Source organism: Papilio polytes, unplaced genomic scaffold, assembly GCF_000836215.1.
Source record: "Papilio polytes unplaced genomic scaffold, Ppol_1.0 DF820622.1, whole genome shotgun sequence".
Classification (NCBI taxonomy): Eukaryota; Metazoa; Arthropoda; class Insecta; order Lepidoptera; family Papilionidae; genus Papilio; species Papilio polytes.
The window spans coordinates 1,062,670-1,083,788 of NW_013528582.1; the positions used below are offsets into that span (position 1 = coordinate 1,062,670).

A 21,119-nucleotide genomic window follows, 5' to 3' on the forward strand; every position below is an offset into this window, starting at 1 on the left:
AGATAAAACTTATTTTACTGTTCTATACAAAGATACAATAAAAATTTAGTCTTTGTAACATAAATGCGAAAGTTTAGATAGATGGATGGATGTTTGTAACCTGCTCTGTGGACCGGATCTCGATTAACACGTAGCCTTACTTATGTATTCTTGAATTTCACGCGGAGTCGAGTGCGAAAGCTATTTAATTATATTTTGATACAGATATATCTGGCTTTTAGATTATAAAACATTTTTTCGACCGAATATACTACAATTTTAATTCATATTACATTTTATAAATATTCAATTACTATTTAATTACGTATGTAACCTTCAATTATTTAAATAAAATGGATTTATGTGCAGTAAACACTTCATTAACACTACGGTCAATATTTAGTACTTGAACTATATTTTCTGACCATAAAGTTATATTTAGAGGATAAAAATGTATTTTCCATTTTAAAATTCTTTAATTTACTTTCCTTGCAATTTTTTTTATTTATGACTGCTAAATTCATATTTTTTAAAGATTTATCACATGTTCAAATGCAAGATATATACAGCTTCAGTGTAGATATTCCATTGGCTGTACGTCACTTTACCTTGTGTCACAAATAGACGACGTTAAAAAAGTGTATCCTAGGGTTGCCACAATGGCAGAATAAGTAAACAAACACTGGCAAAGCATAAAAATATCAAAAATACAATACTATCGAAATTAAATTTCGTAACAAAATTACTTAAATAGTCGTAAATGGTAATTAAATATTAACAAAGCAAGGTTAGAGTGGTATGGACATGTTTTGCGACGAGAGGGTACGGCTGATAGAATTGTATGGAAACATACTGTGCCGACCCTCTGTAAAGACAAGGGCAAGTTGATGATGATGATAACTAAATATTTAAAAAAAATAGTTAATTTCAATTAATATAACAGTAAATCCTAGGTTAAATGATTGTTTTTGCATTTACAATATTTAAAAAAATCTTAAAAAATTACTACAGCTAACCCTAGGCCGCCATTATTTATGCCACCGTCGGACCTACCTCAACATTTTGATTAGGTTTGTTATTCAGGCGTTATCATTCGTCGTGCCGCACGCTCGAATAAAAAAACTGTTGTCTATTGTATATGTTCAATTAGAGTACCACGAGGTCGTCTGAACGGACTTTAGTATAAATTTGCACAGCTGTGCCATCTTTTTGACTCATGTTCGATTTTGTTTTGTAAATATCTACACAAGATTTCGCCCGCGACTCCGTCCTAAGGTATTAAATAAAACAAAAGTGAGTATCCAATGTGTTCTTCTGTGACTATCCACTACATCTTCACCAAATTTCATCGAAATCCGTTCAGACGTTTAGACTACAAACTGTAACAAACATCCATCCATCTAAACTTTCGCATTTATAATATTAGTAAGATTTATCAAATTTACTATAAGTAAATTGTCATCAACTGTTACCTAATGTGTTTATAAGCATTTATTTTAATAGATAAACAGGATATCTAAATGTTAATAGGATTTACAGCAATAATTTTATCTATCGGTAAAAGGAGCAATGTCAAAAAACTAGGTATTTTTTAATAAATCGTTTGCAAACATTTTCTTATAGTAAATCTACGCCAGTACACTCAACATGAGTATCACGAAAGACTTCGCAGTCCATTATTAGCCTAGCGTGGGTTGGAGAAACAAAATAAAAACGCGAAAATCGCTGGTAGATCGCAGACTAAAAAAAAATAATTTCCGTACCGTACGCTCCCCATTTGAATTATAAATAACTTAATCGGAACCGGTTACATTTGTAATCAATGAGTAATTTGCAATTTGCAACACTGCAAATCAACAGTGAAAAAACGGTCGTTTAAACGTTAAGACCAAAGTAATTAAAAAAGTAACAAAACCGTTCTTAGACCGTAACGTCACGAAAGATGATTGAAAAAAGTTCCTTTATTAAAACTTGCCAGTAATCGATCGCCTTCATGGAATGTTCGAAATTTGAATATTAAAAAAGTTCTAAAATCAAAAATCCTGGCACGTTAAAAAACAATAGACAATAAAAAATCGTATAGAAACAGCAAGTCGAGGGGCAGACACAGGATTTCCTTGAGCGATGCATTTGATTGGCAGGTCAAAAATTAGATTGTTGTAATACGGATCGTGCAACATTTGCGTGTGGTCTGGGCACAAGGCCGGCGAGTTAGGTATACAGATGTCTGCAATATGAACAGTACTAACATCTCTCTCATTATCTTAAAAAAACTGGAATAACAATATACAGACTATACACTTTCAGACAAAAAAGGAGCTGACATTTTTTATAACACATAATAATTTACTTAGACAAATAATATACGAGACCTTAATTTGTGTTTGTATGTCAGTCATTCGTCCATGAAGTTTGCAGTCAACTTCAGACAGTTACCGATGACTTCAACGACACATTTTTATCGTACCACCGATAATTCTCAGGGAAGCCGTTAAACAATGGCCACGTCTATACTCTTGAATTAATTACACGACAGTTTCCTCTGAGTCAATGATGACATCAGTTTATTAAATACCAAATTAAATTAATATTTTTATAGTAAGGTTAAAGAAATGAGACATTTAAGTATACGTCAAAGAAGTTGTTTTAAAGTCTGTACTGATAAAATTATTTCTTTCCATATAACAAGTTTTTGTCTTTATTCTATTTTCCTAATTCAAGACGAGATATATTTCAATTTATTTTATAACAGAGTTTCAATTTAATATGGAGACGTAAAATATTTATGCATCCATAAAGATCGCTCATAAAAAACGCACCAAATCAATCTCGACAGCGTACGAGGTCGACATGTTTCTCAAAAACTAAGCGTTATTTTTATCTCTATATAATTAACTGGTTACGATAATTTATAAACGCCAGACACTGTAAATGTGTATAATCACAAACAGAATTGGCATTAGCGTAATACTGTAATGATTAGTTTGTAAACCGGTCGACGCCGTGTCTGAATATGTTTAAGTCTGCGTTAGTATGTATGGGTAGGTCAGGTATAGCTATGCCCAGGCGAATTCGGCGACTGTCGAGGTTCGAGCGAGTCGTGGGTGGCGAAGGGTGGTAGGGTGTCAGCAGGGGGTGGGTAGTAGGTTCTGGAGGGTTGCGTCTAGACGGCGGCCTTGACCCCGGCGCGGTTTCCGTGCGCTCTAGCTCGCTGCGACCTCCACCAGCCCACAAACCGACTGAGCCGCGGACGTGGTTACTGCTAGAACTTTTAGAGTTAACGACCGCTGCTGTTTATTTTAGGATTTTTTATATTTTTTTTCTTTAGTACAAAAGTCGAAAAATAATTCCATTGTCTAATTATAAAACGGCGACTGCTACTAAAATATTATAATTGACTCTCACACATCAAACTACTTAAATGAAAAATAAATAATGAAAACATTTAGATATGTCATAGCAATTTAGTCGAGGAGGTTAACAAACACCCTCTTCATTCTATAAAGACCGCAACGAAAGTCGAATGACGTCACCAACTACTAAGTTTCATATTTACTAGGGGAACACTGGTGACACACAGTAGCGATTTTATTGCCGATATTTTACTATAAAGGATTAAATACTTGCTACTTTATAATTAAAAGTAGGTCTTACTTGTATAGACTTTCTTCATAACTGTCTATCAATTCAATAATTAAGGGCCTGTCCCACCAAATAGTAAAATGTCTGATAAAAATGTAACGTGTAAAATATCGGATTTTGTTATTTTATCTGACAGTAATCTTTTTTAAGTTATCTGATAGAGGATCAGCCAGTGGTAGAACAGGCCCTTAGTATCGTAATAAAATAAATTCGAAATTTATAACTTCGATGTTTTTTTTCGTCATAACCTCAAACTACAATCACTAATATCCTTGACAGAAACTCATATGTAACGGAGCTTTAATTATATTTGAAGAGAGCTTTAAGCAATGTTACGGTTGTTAGGTCGCTGAGGCAATGGGCGTCGTTAAGTTATGCAACCTAGAGCCAGACTAACTTAGTGTTGTCTAGGTATTTTGGTTAAATGTACATAATGTTGCATCAATATATCTACAAAACCTATTGTTATTAGTTCCGATTTTGACTTGACATTTATATTTGTAAATATCATATTTAAATATAAAAATCAAACATCGTTCATGGGTAACTAATAATTAATCTCAAAGATCGATCCCTTGCCTACGAAGTTGCTCTGATTTTACGTGTAATGAAATTCAGGCTAGGGGTGGGTGTGCTTTCCTTTATATCCTACTCTTTCTTATTATACTTTTTTATTGTGAATGGTCATGGATAATGTCGACTAACCGAACAAGTTTGTATAAAAAGTACGTAGGTAGATAAATCTTCTAGATGTGAAAGTAAGTCAGCAAGACCGGCGCTCTTGGGGTAGGTCTGTGGGGCAGATGGAGCAGAGGGAGCCGCGGGGTGCGGAGGCTGGCTTATATAAGCCCACTCGGCACTCGGCAGGTGTTTTGCATTCGTCCGCGTGGGTGATATTGGGCTGTCGGTCGTTCACCCGCCGCTATCTGCATTATTTAGCCCCGTCAATGTCGGCGCAATGTCGAGCCGACGAGAGTTCACGGACCCGCCGCCGCTCCGCCGCCGAGCCGCGACTTGCTCGACCGCTATTCTAGCTAATTTTTATGGCCGCTTATAGCACGGGTGTCCGAGGGGGTGATGAAACAGGGGGGGATATCGGTGTAAATATATATTTTCGGTGACGAAACTTCTGCTTTTCATGTTGATATTCTCCGATGTTTGCGAGATAAATTATTAGTTTAACGTGCCATAGGTAAATACCAACCTGTACTTATGTATTTCGAAGGAAAATTTTGTTAAACATCAGTGATAAAATAGTACTTGCGTTTCGTACTATTTACATAAACATGTTTGTTTAATTGTAGAATTTCAAAATTACTTTGTTAAACGTTTTTCCTATTACATATCCATACATTTCACGCTTAAAAAGACTGCGACCTAAATACAATGTTTATTAAAGTGCCAGAGCATGACGCAACGTAATATTATGCAAATAACAATAACATAAAACGACATATCGCAGTGTCGGCGCAACGAGACACTTATGTATGTTATACGAACAAAAATGATATAAGAGTATTATGTAGTAAATGTCCATTGTGTGTTAACACGTGGTGATTTATGACAATTGAATAAGAGATCATATAATTGCACGGGCTAATAGCGCAGAGCTTCGACCAACATCTCAAGAAGCTCTCGCTAGACAGTTGGATGAAGGGCCCGATTCAAAAGGCAGTTATTTTAGAAACCGCACGTATTGTGAGAAGGTTCCTGTCTCTGCAGCACTGACCACTGGTTGCTTGAATCATCGGATTCCGTAGCCGGTGGTGTTCTATTTTTTTACCGACTGCCCAAAAGAAGGAGGTACTCAATTCGTCTGTATGTTTTTTATATAATATGTTTTTATTATATTTTTAATACAAATCATGTAAAATATATTACATATAAAATAAGAAATAAAGATAATTGGTGATCAAATAATATTAACTTTTTAAATTGTATAAAATCGAAAAGAAACCTAACCTTATTTCTCTTACCTCATCTAAAATCCTAGTAACCACGTAATGTCTGAATGTGGCAAGACAAGAGTAAAAGTAACTTCACGTTTTTTTTGTAACGTGAATCAATATGTATTAAGATGGGTCAACTAAAATGCTTTATACACACGTATTAACTGTGAACATAAATTCAGAGGAGCTCGTGACCCAACTTCCCGTTTGTTTACGGTAACCGAGCGAGATACTGCGATAAGATTATAAAAATGTCATCATGACACGACAAGGGTCCGTAATTTAGTTGCGTAATATGGTCTCGTAATAAGTTACGTGATTTTTCACGAAATCGGAGCAAACGCCTTCATTTGTCATGGCAACTTAATATATGTCATACGTTTTGTTGTCTACACTAATGTAGTAAAGAAGAAAGATTTGTATTTTTAGATTTTTGTATGTATTCGATTCATGTCAAAACTACTGGGCCGAATAAAAAAATATTTCACAATAAGAAAGGTAATCTGTGAGTAACATAGGGTTTATTTTTTAACTTCACGCAGGCGAAGTCGCGAGCAACAGATAGTATGACATAACTGGACATCGGTGTATGACCAATTATTATTCTTTGTACATTATCATTCAAACCACGTATTCCTAAATTCGATGTGACGTCCGCATCGCATTCAGTGTCCTATATTGCGTAAGGTCAGTAAAAGACGTCATGTAAAGAAAAAAATATCAACAGTTACGCTAAACACGCGTACCGACAGAAACGAAAAATAAATTGTCTTTGGTTAACCAGAAATCATTAAATTATGAATAGTTTAGTCCAGAAAGATCCAAATCCAGTTTGAATTTTGAGCATCAATGCTGGTCCGTGTTCAACGAAGTTATTAAAAAAATCAAAGACGTCGACCGTCGTTCGGAAATGATTCGTGTCGGTTGATTCACGTAGACATTCGGTGCTAGCGGCCTGGCCGGAGGTCGGCGGGTGTAAGCGGGGGATGCGGAGTAGGAGGAGGTAGTAAGCTACGAAACTCCGCGCCGGGTGACATTGGTCGTACATCGACACCGCGCCCGACCTACGCCACGGCGGCGGACGAACGGCCGCGGAAAACTATGCGGCCGCCGTCGTGATGGCGGCACCGACGCTCGTTTCTCGCCTACATCAACGCGAAAATCAAAGCACCGCTTGCCGGATATGGGGCACCGGGGCAACTTTTTTTTTTTAGATAATTGATACATGCTATAACATATATTCCCACCCGTTTAACATTAATAATATTTAGTGTTTAGCACACAAATGAGTATGAATACAGATTAAAAATTAAATTTTAGATTCAATCCAACACTACTCTCCCCGCAGATCATATATTTTAATTTCAGACGCGACATTCATTTATTTTTATTAATTTATAAAATTTTTCGTTTACTTCTTCATTACGTCATCCATCAGGTGAATGCCCTATCGGTAGGACGACCCTAGTGCCAGACATTTCAGTCCTACCCCACAAATTCAATGACCTCGTTATTACAGACAGGGAGTTACATAAACGATTTTTTTTAAACTTCATTAGAACGATTAAATACGCGTCTTTCTCTTGTTCAGTATAAAATCCAACCTCTTTGGCTGACAAGGATTCGTATACAACAAAAAAAGTGGCACACTGGCCATGAAGACTTTTTCGTATTCGAATATAAAAAAGTTACAGCGAAAAACAAGAGAAGTGCGGGAATCATCACCTATAATTTTTTATCGTATACTGTACTACGTCTTAAAAATTATAACTTACACAGTTCACGTAATGAGCGATTATCCGCGCGTGGTCTTCATAAAAAGATTTTTTTAAGTATACTTCAATTCACAGATTAATAACAATTATTGGAATAAAACCTCGAGTTAAATGTTATCGGGAAAAAGGTTGAAAGGGTTATCAATTATAATAAATTGTAACATTGTAATGCGCGTATTATTAAAACGCCATCTTAATCTGGTGGTAACTGGTTTCTTTACCCCTGGACCAAAACCAACATTACGTAATTTTTTCGTGTCCCTTCCCTCCTATAGCAATAAAGGGAAGAAAGGGAGAATAAAGAACAATAAATGAGTACTAAAATTATCCTCGACTGGCAGAAGAAATTTTACAAACCCTGTTTACAAACCCACCAGCAACAATCAGTTGATGTTGCTAATGGGTTTCCATAGCGTATCTTGTATTAAGTCAACCTATAACTTAGGGTAACCTCTGAACCCCCACCATAAAGTGAACTTATATGTTTTACTATTAGGGGTTACTTAGAAAATAAGTGGACAAAGCGTACATATTACGCCATCTTTCGTTATTTTGATAAAACCTTTAAAATATGCGATTTATATTATTGGTATTTCTGGTCCTCGGAGTCGGATATTTATACCTGACGATGATTAAAATACCTTTATGATATTGAGTACATCAAATTAAGGTGTAACAAAAACAAGAAGCACGCATACATGCTAAATATGACTTGCATAAATTGTAGCGTCAAGTCCAACAAGTGCATCAAAATAGAGGTCTTCGAACCCGGTGCTAATATTGTTTTATTCTATTTATTCGTTTGCGCACTAGAAGGTCACTGATGCAACGATCTCGTATGAATAAAACTCCTGCGAACATTCTATATTAGTATGTGTACTTTTAAGTACTAGTCGTTTCTCGCGACTTCTTTCACGTGAAAAATATAGCCTATGTTACTCGGCGATAACGTAGCTTTTTTGGTGAAAGAATTTTTGAATTCGGCCCAGTAGTTTTGTAGTTATTTCATATGGGAATGTTACGACGAGAGAATAATTACAATTACAAAGGGGATCAAGAAGGATGTGATGACTGAGAAGATGGAAGATCTACTAGGGAAACTGGTGACGACCCTACGTAAGTGGGACAAGGACAGCGAGATGAGAACGTACGAATGTTATTTATAAACTAATGAGTGTGTCATTATCACTTTCTACAATGCGGAGCGATAGATAACTGCAATTTGCGTAGCAATACGTACGCAGTAAAGGATTAGCAGTTCTCGAGATGTACCAGGAGAGTAGGAGTTTTATGCAGTGTTTATTTTCGTCCTACTAGGAAAGTATAAGTTCTGACGTATTGCTTTTAGATTTGTGTTACACATATAATTTCTAGCAACGATTTTGTACCTACTGAAGAAATGATGTAGCACAGATAAGTATTTGCGAAGGTTGTTCTTACTATGTCAAGTAGCATAGGTACATTTTTACTTGAAAGACATTTATAACATAGTGTAATTATTCCATGAGCTAATGAATTTGGCTGCTCTACATAAGGTTACAAACCGACGTACAAATATACCATAAGCCAATTGTATGTGTAATATACCAGAATAAAATTGCTCTCACCCTACTTACGAAATGCAGAAACATTGAACTTTGAGTCATCGAAGAAACAAAACATCGCGCACGTTTAACACATGTTGCGTTTGAAACAATTGATCGTTTGAAACATGTTTCCGTTTGATACATGTCGTTTGGAACAGGTTAACGTTTGAAACGTTCGTATTGACACGGCGTCGACGAGCGTCGGCTACGCACTGGCGGTGTCGGCGTCACGCAGTGCGTATGCGCAGCCGCCCCACCACGCGGGGTGGTTGAACCCAACACGTGGCGACTGAGATTGGCTGGTGCTGTGACCACTGCGGTGCTAGTGGGATGGCCATCGTTAAGGGCATTAAGGGCCGATCACATCGATTGGTCGATCGTTTGGCTCGTAGTTCGTAGGTATTTGATGCATTGCAATTGCTCTACAAACACCTTCCCGAGGTAACTGTTGCCAACGTATACTAATATAATAAAGCGTAAACACACACTACTTTGTGGCGTAAGAAAAAGCCTTTCACTTACGTCACGCTTTTGGCTAAATATTTTCACGCTATTATACTTAGGGGGTAAATTAGTTGGATAAAAAACCTAATGTGGGAAAGGGACCATAAGGTACAAGTTGTCAACATCAAGGTAGTAAGACTGCAATGCTTCGACATCATGTCATGTCATTTCGACATATGGAATCGATTATTTGACAAATGTAAACAATAAAATAAAATTTTCATATTTTCATGAGGATGAAGCCGCACGGGTACAGCTAGTGTTTACTAAAACTAACAAATTAAATAAATTTTTGTTGTTGCTAAACTGAAAAAGGGTGTATTGATTGCTTATATTCGAAACCCTTAATTACAATGTTAGGTCACGTATTAATAAAAAATATAATAAAAGCGTCTATGTCCAAATAATTCTAGGTAACTTTAAAGAAATAATAGGCGATCGTAATCTAACAATTTCAAGGTAAACTTGTCGCAAATCTATTCATCAAAATGTTAATTGCAATTTTGTTCCGCTTTAATACTAATCACTTTTAAACACACAGTTACTTTAATTTACATGGAAATTAATTATAACATGTTATTAATATAGAAGAATCAATGACAAACTTCAAAATCATGTTTTTACCTTTTTTTATAAATAGCTGTATCTCGCGACTTCGTCCAAGTAATATTAAGATTTTAAAAAAGTAGCCTATAAAATGCCAGTTATGTCAAAGTCCGGTCGTAATCGGCCCAGCCGTTTCAGAGATTACCCGGATCAAACACGGCATGCAGACAAACAGGCAGACAGACAAAAAAAGTTAATGATTTTCGTTATCAGCAATGCAAATACGGCATCTTCACGAAATCTGAATTTTTTCTTTTGATATTACAAACAGACACTTCAATTTTATTAAATGTATGGATATAGACTAGTACTAACTAAAAAAGCATAATCAAATAGTTACTTAAACGAATACCCAAAATAAATTTAAAACAATTAATGAAATGCGCTCAAGAAAGTCCAAGAGAAAGTCAAAGAAATATCTATACGTGTTTTGTAAGTAATACTCAGCTATACTCGTATTGTTTGCGTACATACTTTATTTGGAGTAATACAATATAATAAAATAAGATATTGTTTAGACTAGGTTTTGCTCGCGGAACTGAAAAAAAACTAACCAAATATCCTTACAGACTATCTTCTATGCGTGTGAAAAATTGCATCGCTATCCGTTTCGTCGTTTTCGAACAAACATACATCAATCATCAAAATATATTTATGATATTAGTAATATAAATACTCAACAATGAATAAATTTATAATTATAAAAACTCCCACAACAAATTCAAACTAATTAAATCTAGCATTTATCTAAAAAATACAAGGTCCGATTAACTCATCCTAGTTTCGAAAAGGGAAACCAAGGCCATCAAAAAACTATTAGACATACGTATATAAAACACTAAACTAAGTCTGGGGCTCATTAAAATTCGCCGCGTCTGTCTGTATGCGCTAAAATATAGACAACAAAAGAGGGACGCGTAAAAAACGAACGCCGCGTGGAATGTTAAAGGTTAGGTTTGATTAAAGCTATGGACCAAGGTCCTGTCGGATACAGCTATTGTGATAGTCCTATATAAACTTTTCAATCAACTATAAGACTCTTTTGTCGCTCTAAGAGCGAGTGCACACATAAATCTAAACTATACCACAATTGTTTAGTCCCGCTTTGAATCCTATGAGCTTATATGGGGACACTACTCGATTATTTGTGCAACTAAACCGTTGTATTGGCTGTGAAACAATCGGCGATCGCACAACGGTTGTGCGATAATCTAATCAAAAGTAACCCGCTCTAAATCAACAGTATCTGTATCTAGCTTTGATATATGTTCTCATAATCGTATCTATATTGCCGGATTAAATTTTCAATTAAATTTTCAAAAATAATAAGGTAAGGGCTTTGTTAGCAAAAGTTTAAAAAAAAGCATTTTTTATTATTATTTAATTATTCACTCAAAGGGAACAATCCGAATCGGCTGACGCTAATATTTTCAGTAGAAAGAAGTAATAAAACGGCGAAAAATTACTCATATGTCGAACAAAAAAATGACCGTTTATGTACAGCAATTCTATTTCAATTTAACGTTCTTTAACAGAACAATGTACGAGTAACCTACCAAAATTTAAAGCATTGTGTGAAACAATGGACTCAGTCTGCGAGGGGCCCTAGGATATCTATGTATACGTTGAGTTAGGGCAGGCACGTCGCGCGACGCCGGACGCTTTTTTGGCTATAGGGCTGCCGTCTTCAAGGCCACGCATATACATATCAAGTATCGGTAAGTATTGTAATTTTAGCTTACAGGGATATTTATATTTTTGTTAAAATATTGAAAAATTTAGGTTAATGCAAACATTACAAATTCGGAAATTTCTAAGATAATAAATCCTAACTCAAGAACACTTTATACGCCTTAAATTTCAATACTGATAGATATTTGTTATTAACGGAATTTTAGATATGTTAGGTAACATCTTAGACGTTAAATTATTAGTTGGAAGCATAAATCGAGAATAACTTTTGGCTAAGTCATATTTCGTTACATGAGAGAAAATAAATGACGTACTAAAAAAAAAGCTACGACGATTTTTTTAGTTCAATTGATTTCCGCCGATATGATTTTGTAATCATGATATTTACTGTGAGAAATGTTCACTAAGGAACTGATTAAGTAACTATAAAACTAGTAAGCAAGTAAAAGCGATAAATAAACCTGTATAGAACCTAATGTGTGGACTAGAAGTTTAAATAGAAATATGAATAATAATTTAGTTTAAAGTTTTTAAGTGATACAAAAACAGCATTTGCATTACGTCGTACCGGAAGCGTCGCGTCTCGACTGATGAATAAAAATCATTGATCCAACAAAAAAAAATCTAATCTACCGACAGTTTAAGACAACCCTAATAATAATCGTGTGGGAGAGGCCGTTCGTGGAATGTTCGCGTGTGTGCGTCGCTGTACGTACAAGTACGTCTGTGTGCGCCGCCGGTTCATTGTCAAGGCCAACTGCCAAATCTCCCGCTTGCCTCCCTCCCCCAGACCTCCACCTGCCCCTCCCGTACCACGCTATCAATTACTTAGAATTCGACGAAACCATCGCGTTGGTAACCGCGTACGCCTCGGGCGCTGAAGCCTTGGCTCTTTTGACTACGAACAAAGCGGCAAATGGACGACGAATTATATCGTTTGATCCATTCCGCAATACAGAGACGTAAAATGCTAGACGGTACCTCTTTTTAACATTAAACATATCGCATTCCGTTCGTATATTATTATATATTAGTTGCATAGAGCCCCCGCAGACTAGACCATCGAGCAATGGTTTGTCGGCGCTTAATGAACGGCGCAAAATATGGCTTTGGCTTACTTTCGGCAGTTTAGTCTGTAGTCTGCGGGAGCTCTTAGCTTTTCTCGAATCAACTTAATAATACGAGTGAATCAAAGAGACAAATTAGGCGAATTAGATTTTTAAAGTTACCAAATCATTGAAGAGATTCATACGAGAAATAAAAAGGACTAGTTATACCCACTCGAGTCTTTAGCGGAATATAAATAAACGTCATTTAAAATGCTACACAATTTGCGTGAGGATAGCTCACTATCATTACGAACACTTTGTAATACAAATTAAACAAATTGATAACAGAAGTACGAGCCGAGAATTGGCATTCGCAATATTAGAAAACAAAACTAACGTTTACACTACATTAACCGAACAGTCCTACAAAATTAAATCTAAAAATTTCAATTCATAAGCGAAAGCGGTTATACACATGTCAGTAAAACGCGTTAGAGGATAGAATGGCATACTGGCCAGTAATATGTCAACGAGATCATATAAGAGACATGTCAGTGACAATTTTCATACCCCCCCAAGTCCCTCAACTGATAGGATTAATCTCAACCGTCACCCCGCTCTGTCCCCACGTGAGAATAAAAAGTTTCCCCATCCCACCTTTTAGTCCCACTATCACCAATAAGGTGACAATGGAACAGTTATGAAACAAAATAAGTTCCAACCGTCCCGTCGTCGCAGAAGGTGGGACGGATGAAACTTTTTTCTTCTCATCTATCTCCACGTGGGGACAGAGCGGGGTGACGGTTGGGAATAATGCAACTGATAGCTACGTCCCATATAATTATCGTGCTGGCTCACAAGTTATTGTTCTCAGATGCCAGTAGTAGCCAGTGACTGGCATGCAAGTGCTTCTTGCATGTGTATTCCCGGCCTAATATTGATACACACAACCGCGGAAGTGTTCACGCGCAATAAAACTGTTATCAGTGGTCGTGACCGCATCGAACCCGCGACCCCGTACACGATGCTACATTGATATTTACACGCAGACACGTAAACATCTATACTAATAATATAAAACGGAAAGATTTGTATTTTTGGATCTAGGTATGTATAACTCAAAGACTGGGACGATTTCAAAAATTCTTTACCGTTAATTTAAATTACATAGGGACGAAGTCGCGAACAGATAGTGTTTTATATAGCTTTTCTGTGTTAAGGAGATCGCACACCGATATACATTCAATATTAAATTCAGAAGTATCTTAGTGATGGGGCATTATTTGAATATCAAAATTATGACCTATAGAGTGGTACAGATTTTAATAGAATATGTCAAAAATTACGTGAACAAAGTTCCAAATACATCTACTATACACAGAAAGACCGAATATATAACCTACTTATTATAGTAACCTATCCAATTTAATACTTTAAGGGATCTATCGAAAACAACATGAATGTTAAATCATTTAACACTAACTGTCGCTCGCGACCTCGTCTGCGTGAAATTAAAAAAAAACAGCCTATGTTAGTCATTGATAACATAGCTTTTTAATGGTGAAAGAATTTTTGAAATCAGCCCAGTAGTTTTTTTTTTCAATAAATAGCCAAATACAAATATCTCCTAATGTCACCTATATTACTATGACTGATAGTTTATATCTATTCCGTGACTAACAGTGTCTTTTTATCGTTACTACTGGACTCGTGATTGATTTTAATAGTGAAAATAAACAAATCGTTAAACTATCGTATGCAGAATTATTAATAATGTCCCCCTTGAGTTTACGTCGTCTAATGATAGCAACACCTTTGCATCTAAAGTAGTGTAACACAAATATGACAATAAAATTATGGAACAGTTTCTTTTTTATCTATCATACTTCATACTCATATTATAAATGCGAAAGTTTAGATGGATGGACGTATGTTTGTTAGATTTCGTAGCCTAAACGGCTGAACAGACTTCTATGAAATTTGATAGAGATGTAGAGGTCATTCTGGAAGAATATATACGCGGACAAAGTCGTAAACGAAAGCTAGTTTTTATATAATTAGTTCCCCTCAAATAACAAATCTTTATGTAACTTTATTTTTTTCATATAACAAGGTCGGTGAAATTACGTAGACGCGTAGACATTCGTAGACCTACGCAACCGTTTTCGTAGATAGCATCAATTTATCCTATTATCCTTCGTAGCACGTTGCCAACACGAATTGCCAATTTGTCAAATTAACGTTTGTTAGGTAAAAAAAATAAAAAATACAATGTTCAAATATTGACCTACACAAGTAATCTAATTTATTTATTCGATGTAATGAAATATGAAAATTGTTTTCTTTTAAATCTACTCAAGTATTTTCTAACCTTCCCCCTGTTTATTACATTGTAGACTTATTATTATAAATATTTCTCAGAGGCGACATTATATCATAACATAAAAAAAACTGCGTACATTTAAAGAGATAACACGCTATTCAACATAACCGCTTAGCAACAGACTACACGTGATTATTTGCTGATTTACATAAACACAATCATTCCGTTAGGAAACGTCAACAGATGCAAACATTTTTTACATCATAAGGACCACTAAAATTACTATTTCAAGACAAAGTATTTAACAGTATAACCTAACTATTTATTAAATACTAGCTTTCGCTCGCGACTCCGTCCGCGTGGTATTAAAAAAATCAAGTAACCTATGTGTAGTAGACCATCCTCTACATGTCTGCCAAATTTCATTGAAATCCGTTCAGCAGTTTAGGCTACAAACTCTAAAAACATCCATCCATCTAAACTTTCACATTTATAATATTAGTAAAATTACATTGAAAGTTGACCTCATTACTATTCAGCCATATTATTAAGTAAATGATATCAGAAATAAAAGACGATCAGTCTGAAATAAACCGGGATAAGGCGTATAACATTAGATAGAGCGAGATAGCAATATATTGGGTACTTTTGTCAGCAGGGATAATGAACTATACGAGTCCTGAGTATAGATTTAGTGTGACACAACAGTCGGTATGCATGTTTCACACCCTAAAGGGTACCTAAGTGATCATAACCCGACTCTGAGTACTTCAGCAAATTATAGACGAATTAAATCAGTTTTTATTTGTATTTAAAGAGTAATGGAATATTATTATTCAGTTTTAAAAACTTAATATTCATGATTTATGCAACTTTGAGATACATTGTAAGGAAATCTGAACATACTTGAGAAATATTCAAAAGACAAAGCATTTTATTCAGATATGAAATGGAATAAATTAAAAAAATATGTGTTACATTTACACATAAAATAATTAACTATAACTCTTACGATTGAGGTAAATATTAACTTTAAAAGAACGCCTGTCATTTTATGGGATAGGAAAAAACATTCTTTTTGTTGACATTTTAAACGTCCTTACGTACGGTTACTGGTTTACTTAGGTTAAGGGATACCACTATAACTTTCCATCACTTTCTTTACCTTCATCATCATTATAATTTGCACTTATCCCAACGGTCAGCAAAGTATGTGCTGCTCTTCTATACATTTCTATCAGCCGTCAACTCTGAATCCACTCACTTCTTAAGCATATCCTCTTTCACACAGTCCATCCATACTTTCATCGGTCTTCCTCTACGTTTGTAGTCATCCACATTTAACTTCGACACTTTCTGGTTTATCCCCATAACATGTCCTTACCACGCTAACCTTTTGCTTTTCAATTTCTCCACCACTGGCGCTACTTTCAAATTTCCTCTAATGTACACATTCTTAACTTTCTTCCATCACTTTCTCTAGCTTATAAAGTAGAACCTCGATAAGTTAAAGTCCAAGGGAAACCGAAATATTCTAAGTTATAGAGGTTTTAAGTTATCAAGGGTCTATGTTATAGAGGTTTTGGGTTCTGAACGGAAGGGAACATGGAGGGTTTTTATGCTATCGAGGTTCTACTGTGTTAAATTTTCGGAGACATATTGATCTTAACAATAGTTTGTATGTATGTTTATATATAATAGTTAAAGATTACGTAAACAGGTAGAGCTGATAAGTTGATCGGCCAAGGTCGCTATCATTATCGCCCGAATGCATTCGGCTGCCTTCCTTAGATTAGATACAAAACGTCAAATTAAACTTTCTATTTTTATCTGTGGAAAATCTTTTTTTGGAAATTTTTCCGATCGCATTTTGTTTTTGCTTGAAAAATGTAACTCCATCTGCCCCTGAACCCCGACTACATCTCCAAGTATACTCTTCGTGAAAAGTGTTACGCCAATTCATTCTAACTGTACTATCAGCAATAGAAGTGGTGTATTTAAAAAAAAATTAAACAAAAAACCTTAATTAAAAGAATTGCAGTTGTCAACTCGACTGTACAAACACTACAAAGGATGTTAGAATTTCCACAATGGGTTTACTTGGACATATATTAGGATTATATTTCAAAGAGAAAAAACAAAAAACCTTTGATATCCACTATATACTTGAATTGATACTTGTCTACTTAAAAAAAACCCTGAGGGATGAAAGTATGTTTCAACACAAAAAGCTGTTACGTTGTAGCCTTCTGTAGAATAATATTTTTATTAAAACTAACGTTTTCTTCAATTAGTATTCTCGCCCATTACATCATAGGCGCACCTTTATAATTTTTTACTTAATTACAATAAAAGTTGCGTGACGTAACATCCTAACCCCCTAAGACCTAGAAAACTGAGCTAAATAAATATAGCGATAATAACTGCAATCTAAATGTATTATACTATTTTTTTTTAATTTACAGCAATATTTAAGAGCATACTGTATAGTGTCTATTCATTTTGTCATCAAATATTTCCTTCCGAGATAAGAAAGTAAAAGAGCTGTTTACAATAATTGGAAAAAATATTTTTAATTAATGATAACCTCAGATAGCCTTTTGTCCAGTTTTGATGTATTTTAAAAAGGCACATTGTGTAATATGACTGCGACATGTAAGCAAAAATCCTTCAATGATGTTGAAAATACGTAATAACTTGACTTTTATATTAGAAACTTAGTCTTGTACACTATTAAATTACTGTACATACACAACAAAAAAATAATAGGAAAATAAGGCAAAATTACTCAACATTAAAATAACCTATAATAATAACCAAGGGCTTGTTATCAATAATAATAATTTTATTTCAAGCGTAAAAATCAGCTTATAAAATTGTTCGTAAGTATCTTATACTTTATTAGTTACAAAACAGAATATATATTTTTTTTATATTATAAAATGAAATTAATCCATCTTGTCTGAAAACTGAAATCTAAAACCAGTAATATTCAGTTCCTATCAGGCCAAGAATAATATTCTTATTTCAAATTTATAATATTCTTATTTTAAATATCATTCTAATTTCAAATTTTAATACACTCAAATACGAGCACAGATTAAATAACGTACCATAGACAATTTCCACTATTCCAATAAGAATCTAATAGGAAATAAAATTGAATAGGTCACAAAAACACGATACACTACCGCTTTATGAAATCAAGAGTGAACATTATTTGCGTAGTTGCGTGTTGTCTAAAAAAAATCCGTTAGACATAGGAACGCTAGGCCGAGACGCGATCGATGTTGAGGTAGGTCGGGCACGCCGCGCCGCGACCGCCTAACACCGCACATATTTGGGACTAACTACTTTTCTCCTTATATTCATAAATTCTACTAAAATCACTGTAAAATTACTACACTATTTAATTTAATTTCTTATAGTTTTTGTCCGTATTAAATACAAGATTCAGTATCAGTTGTTAATAAAAACAAGTGCTAATAACACCGCCGCATTGAACCAAGCACTATAATGTATTCATTAGACTTATATTGCAATATTGTAGACTCGCGACGGTCATGTAAGTAAAACAACATAATAAATATTGATTATCAGTTCCTATTAGACCTGAATTCACCGCATTTGCTCATCTAACAACACAATTGCGTTCCGCGCGGAAAATCTTGATAAGACTTCAACGGTTGTCCGGCGAGAGTTGATAAAATGTTAGGATAGGTCAAGGCAAAACGAAAATTTCTGCACGCGAATCTAATCGGCGTCTAGACGTTACCGGAAATAAATTTGAGGCACTAAAAAAAATGTAGCATAATTGTACGCACCACTTCCTCCATCCAGTCCATGTCGGCTAGTATCGCTGTCTGGATTGTGTCGCTAACTATTTATTCGGGTCAGGCGTCACGAGAGTACTGCGCGTCGCGACGTCCGACACACGAGTGCAGCGTCGTGTCGTGTGTTGCACCGAAAATTCCCGCCGGCGCCCCACCCCGCGCCCCCGCGCTCCCCCGGGCCCCCGCTCGCGAAATTTTCAAACATCAAATCGCACAGCGCCATCTATGGGCGATTAGAAGCTCGCTCGCCTCGTGCGTGGCCTTGAACTTGACAATATATCGCGGCGACCCAGTTTCGCAGCGCGCCCGCCGGCCTCGCCACACGACTCAGCTGAATGGAAGCGAGTGCAGTAAGGAGCATTTTCGCGTCACACTGACTCTCGTTTTCATTGTATAATGTTACATCACTTGCACTCACGTATTTACATCGCAACGATTAACATGTACTTGTTGGTATAATAAATTGCGCTCCTCGAGCTTCAAGTCGATCGATAAGCGCCATTGGAAATCAAACTTACGTCTTCATATAACACATGAATACATAACTAACTAGAGAAATTCTGTGCATGTAGTTTGTTGACTTTAAAATAATTTAAGAGAAGGTCTAGACTAGTCTAAGCTAGACTAAATGACTTCAAGAGCCTAGATATATAAAAGTACATTTTAATTAATGATTATTATTATACAGATATGAGGATTCATATCTCTTGCAATTCCTTATCTAAAATAATGACGTAAATATCAAATCATTAAATGCATTTTTATCAGGATATTTCAATTAATTCATTAGGATGTTTAATCTAACGAATGACCTAGAAACAACTAAACAAAAGAAATGCAAGAGTAACATCTGTTTTAGAACTTCACACTTTTTGTAACATATTGTTTTTTTCTCTATATTTCTTATTAAGTTTAAGTAAAAAATTAGCCTATGTCACTTGGTGATACATTAGCATTCTAATAATGTAAGAATTTGTGAAATTGGTACAGTAATTATTGAGTTTATTAGTAACGTACAAATAAATTCATTTAACTAAAAATTGTACATCAGAGAAATGTTTTTATGTCAATGTTAATTTATGGTTAAACTAGCTGTTCCCCTACGGCTTCATCCGCATAAAATTGTAATTATTTTATTGCTTACATTTGTCAAAATCTCCATTGCAAATGTCAAAATCACCTTTACCATAACAACCTTGCTTCCTTAATATTGTCAGCTCATAGTTTATGTCCCCTTTCCAACATGAAGGTTTTTCCAATTTATTTACGCCCTGAGTTTAATAGTGTGGAAATATAAGCCTAAAAGTGTGTAGTAAGTGTAGGGCTTTTTATAAAAAAAGAATTATTCAAAAATATGCTTTGCTGACGTCCTTCACCACAAAGAAGTGTGTGTTTACACTTTATTATATTACTATAAATGAGACAAAAAAAAACAAATATTGAAAAACAAATCTGTCAAAAATCACTAGAAAAATACAGATTTGCATTAACATTCTCAGAAGATTGTCTTACAACTTGTTCCTCTGATCTAATATTTTTTTACACAGAACTGTAATAATGAGGCATGTTTAATTGCATAATTTTACTTGTCTTAAATCTTAAAAATATTTCACCTCCAATTCTCCAAAACTGTGAAATTTAATACCATTGGATAATAGAATTGAGAATCATAACTAGCATGCAGATTTACTTTTTAATTTATTATTTTTTTTTACTTTAAATTGTACCATCCAAACAACACAATTCCCATTTAATACTTTAGTATCGGATGTCGCTACTAGATGGAGCTATATTGTAAATCTGAGTTGGCATACAAGTTTTGAAGTAAACAGGAAAATAAGTGTCTTATATGAAAAATTATAAGTGAATAAAAAATGTTTAACAAACATATCTTACCTCATCCATAAATTAATGACATTATTTGTATAAATCCTATAGTCATGTTGAAGTAACTGCAAGGTTGTTATTTCTATACAAATGTATCTGAAATAATAATAGTGAATTAAAAGCTGTAAAATAATTATAAAACATACTGGGAGCTTTGAAATGTAATAATTGTATACTCAAATAAACTTATTAATGGATAAAATAGTTTTTGAACTAAAACTGTTTTGTTTACTTAAAAAAATGGATGAACAATGGAATGTACTAAAAAAATGTTCTTTATATCTCATTAAATAA

General features: G+C 34.9%; 1 protein-coding gene across 10 annotated transcripts in view; it reads right to left on the reverse strand.

The window, feature by feature from the left end:
* LOC106110460 (steroid hormone receptor ERR1-like) overlaps nt 1-21,119 on the reverse strand; it is a 32,322-nt gene that overhangs the window by 10,693 nt on the left and 510 nt on the right. For 3 of the 10 annotated variants that reach the window (XM_013292291.1, XM_013292293.1, XM_013292290.1), the window contains exon 1: nt 8,953-9,151. In XM_013292291.1, coding sequence (XP_013147745.1) covers nt 8,953-9,075 — 123 coding nt within the window. In that variant the 5' untranslated portion in view covers nt 9,076-9,151. Of the gene's footprint in view, nt 1-8,952; nt 9,152-18,929; nt 19,170-20,834; nt 20,922-21,119 lie in introns of those variants that run through there. The other 7 variants (XM_013292300.1, XM_013292298.1, XM_013292294.1 and 4 more) reach the window with 5 other exon arrangements.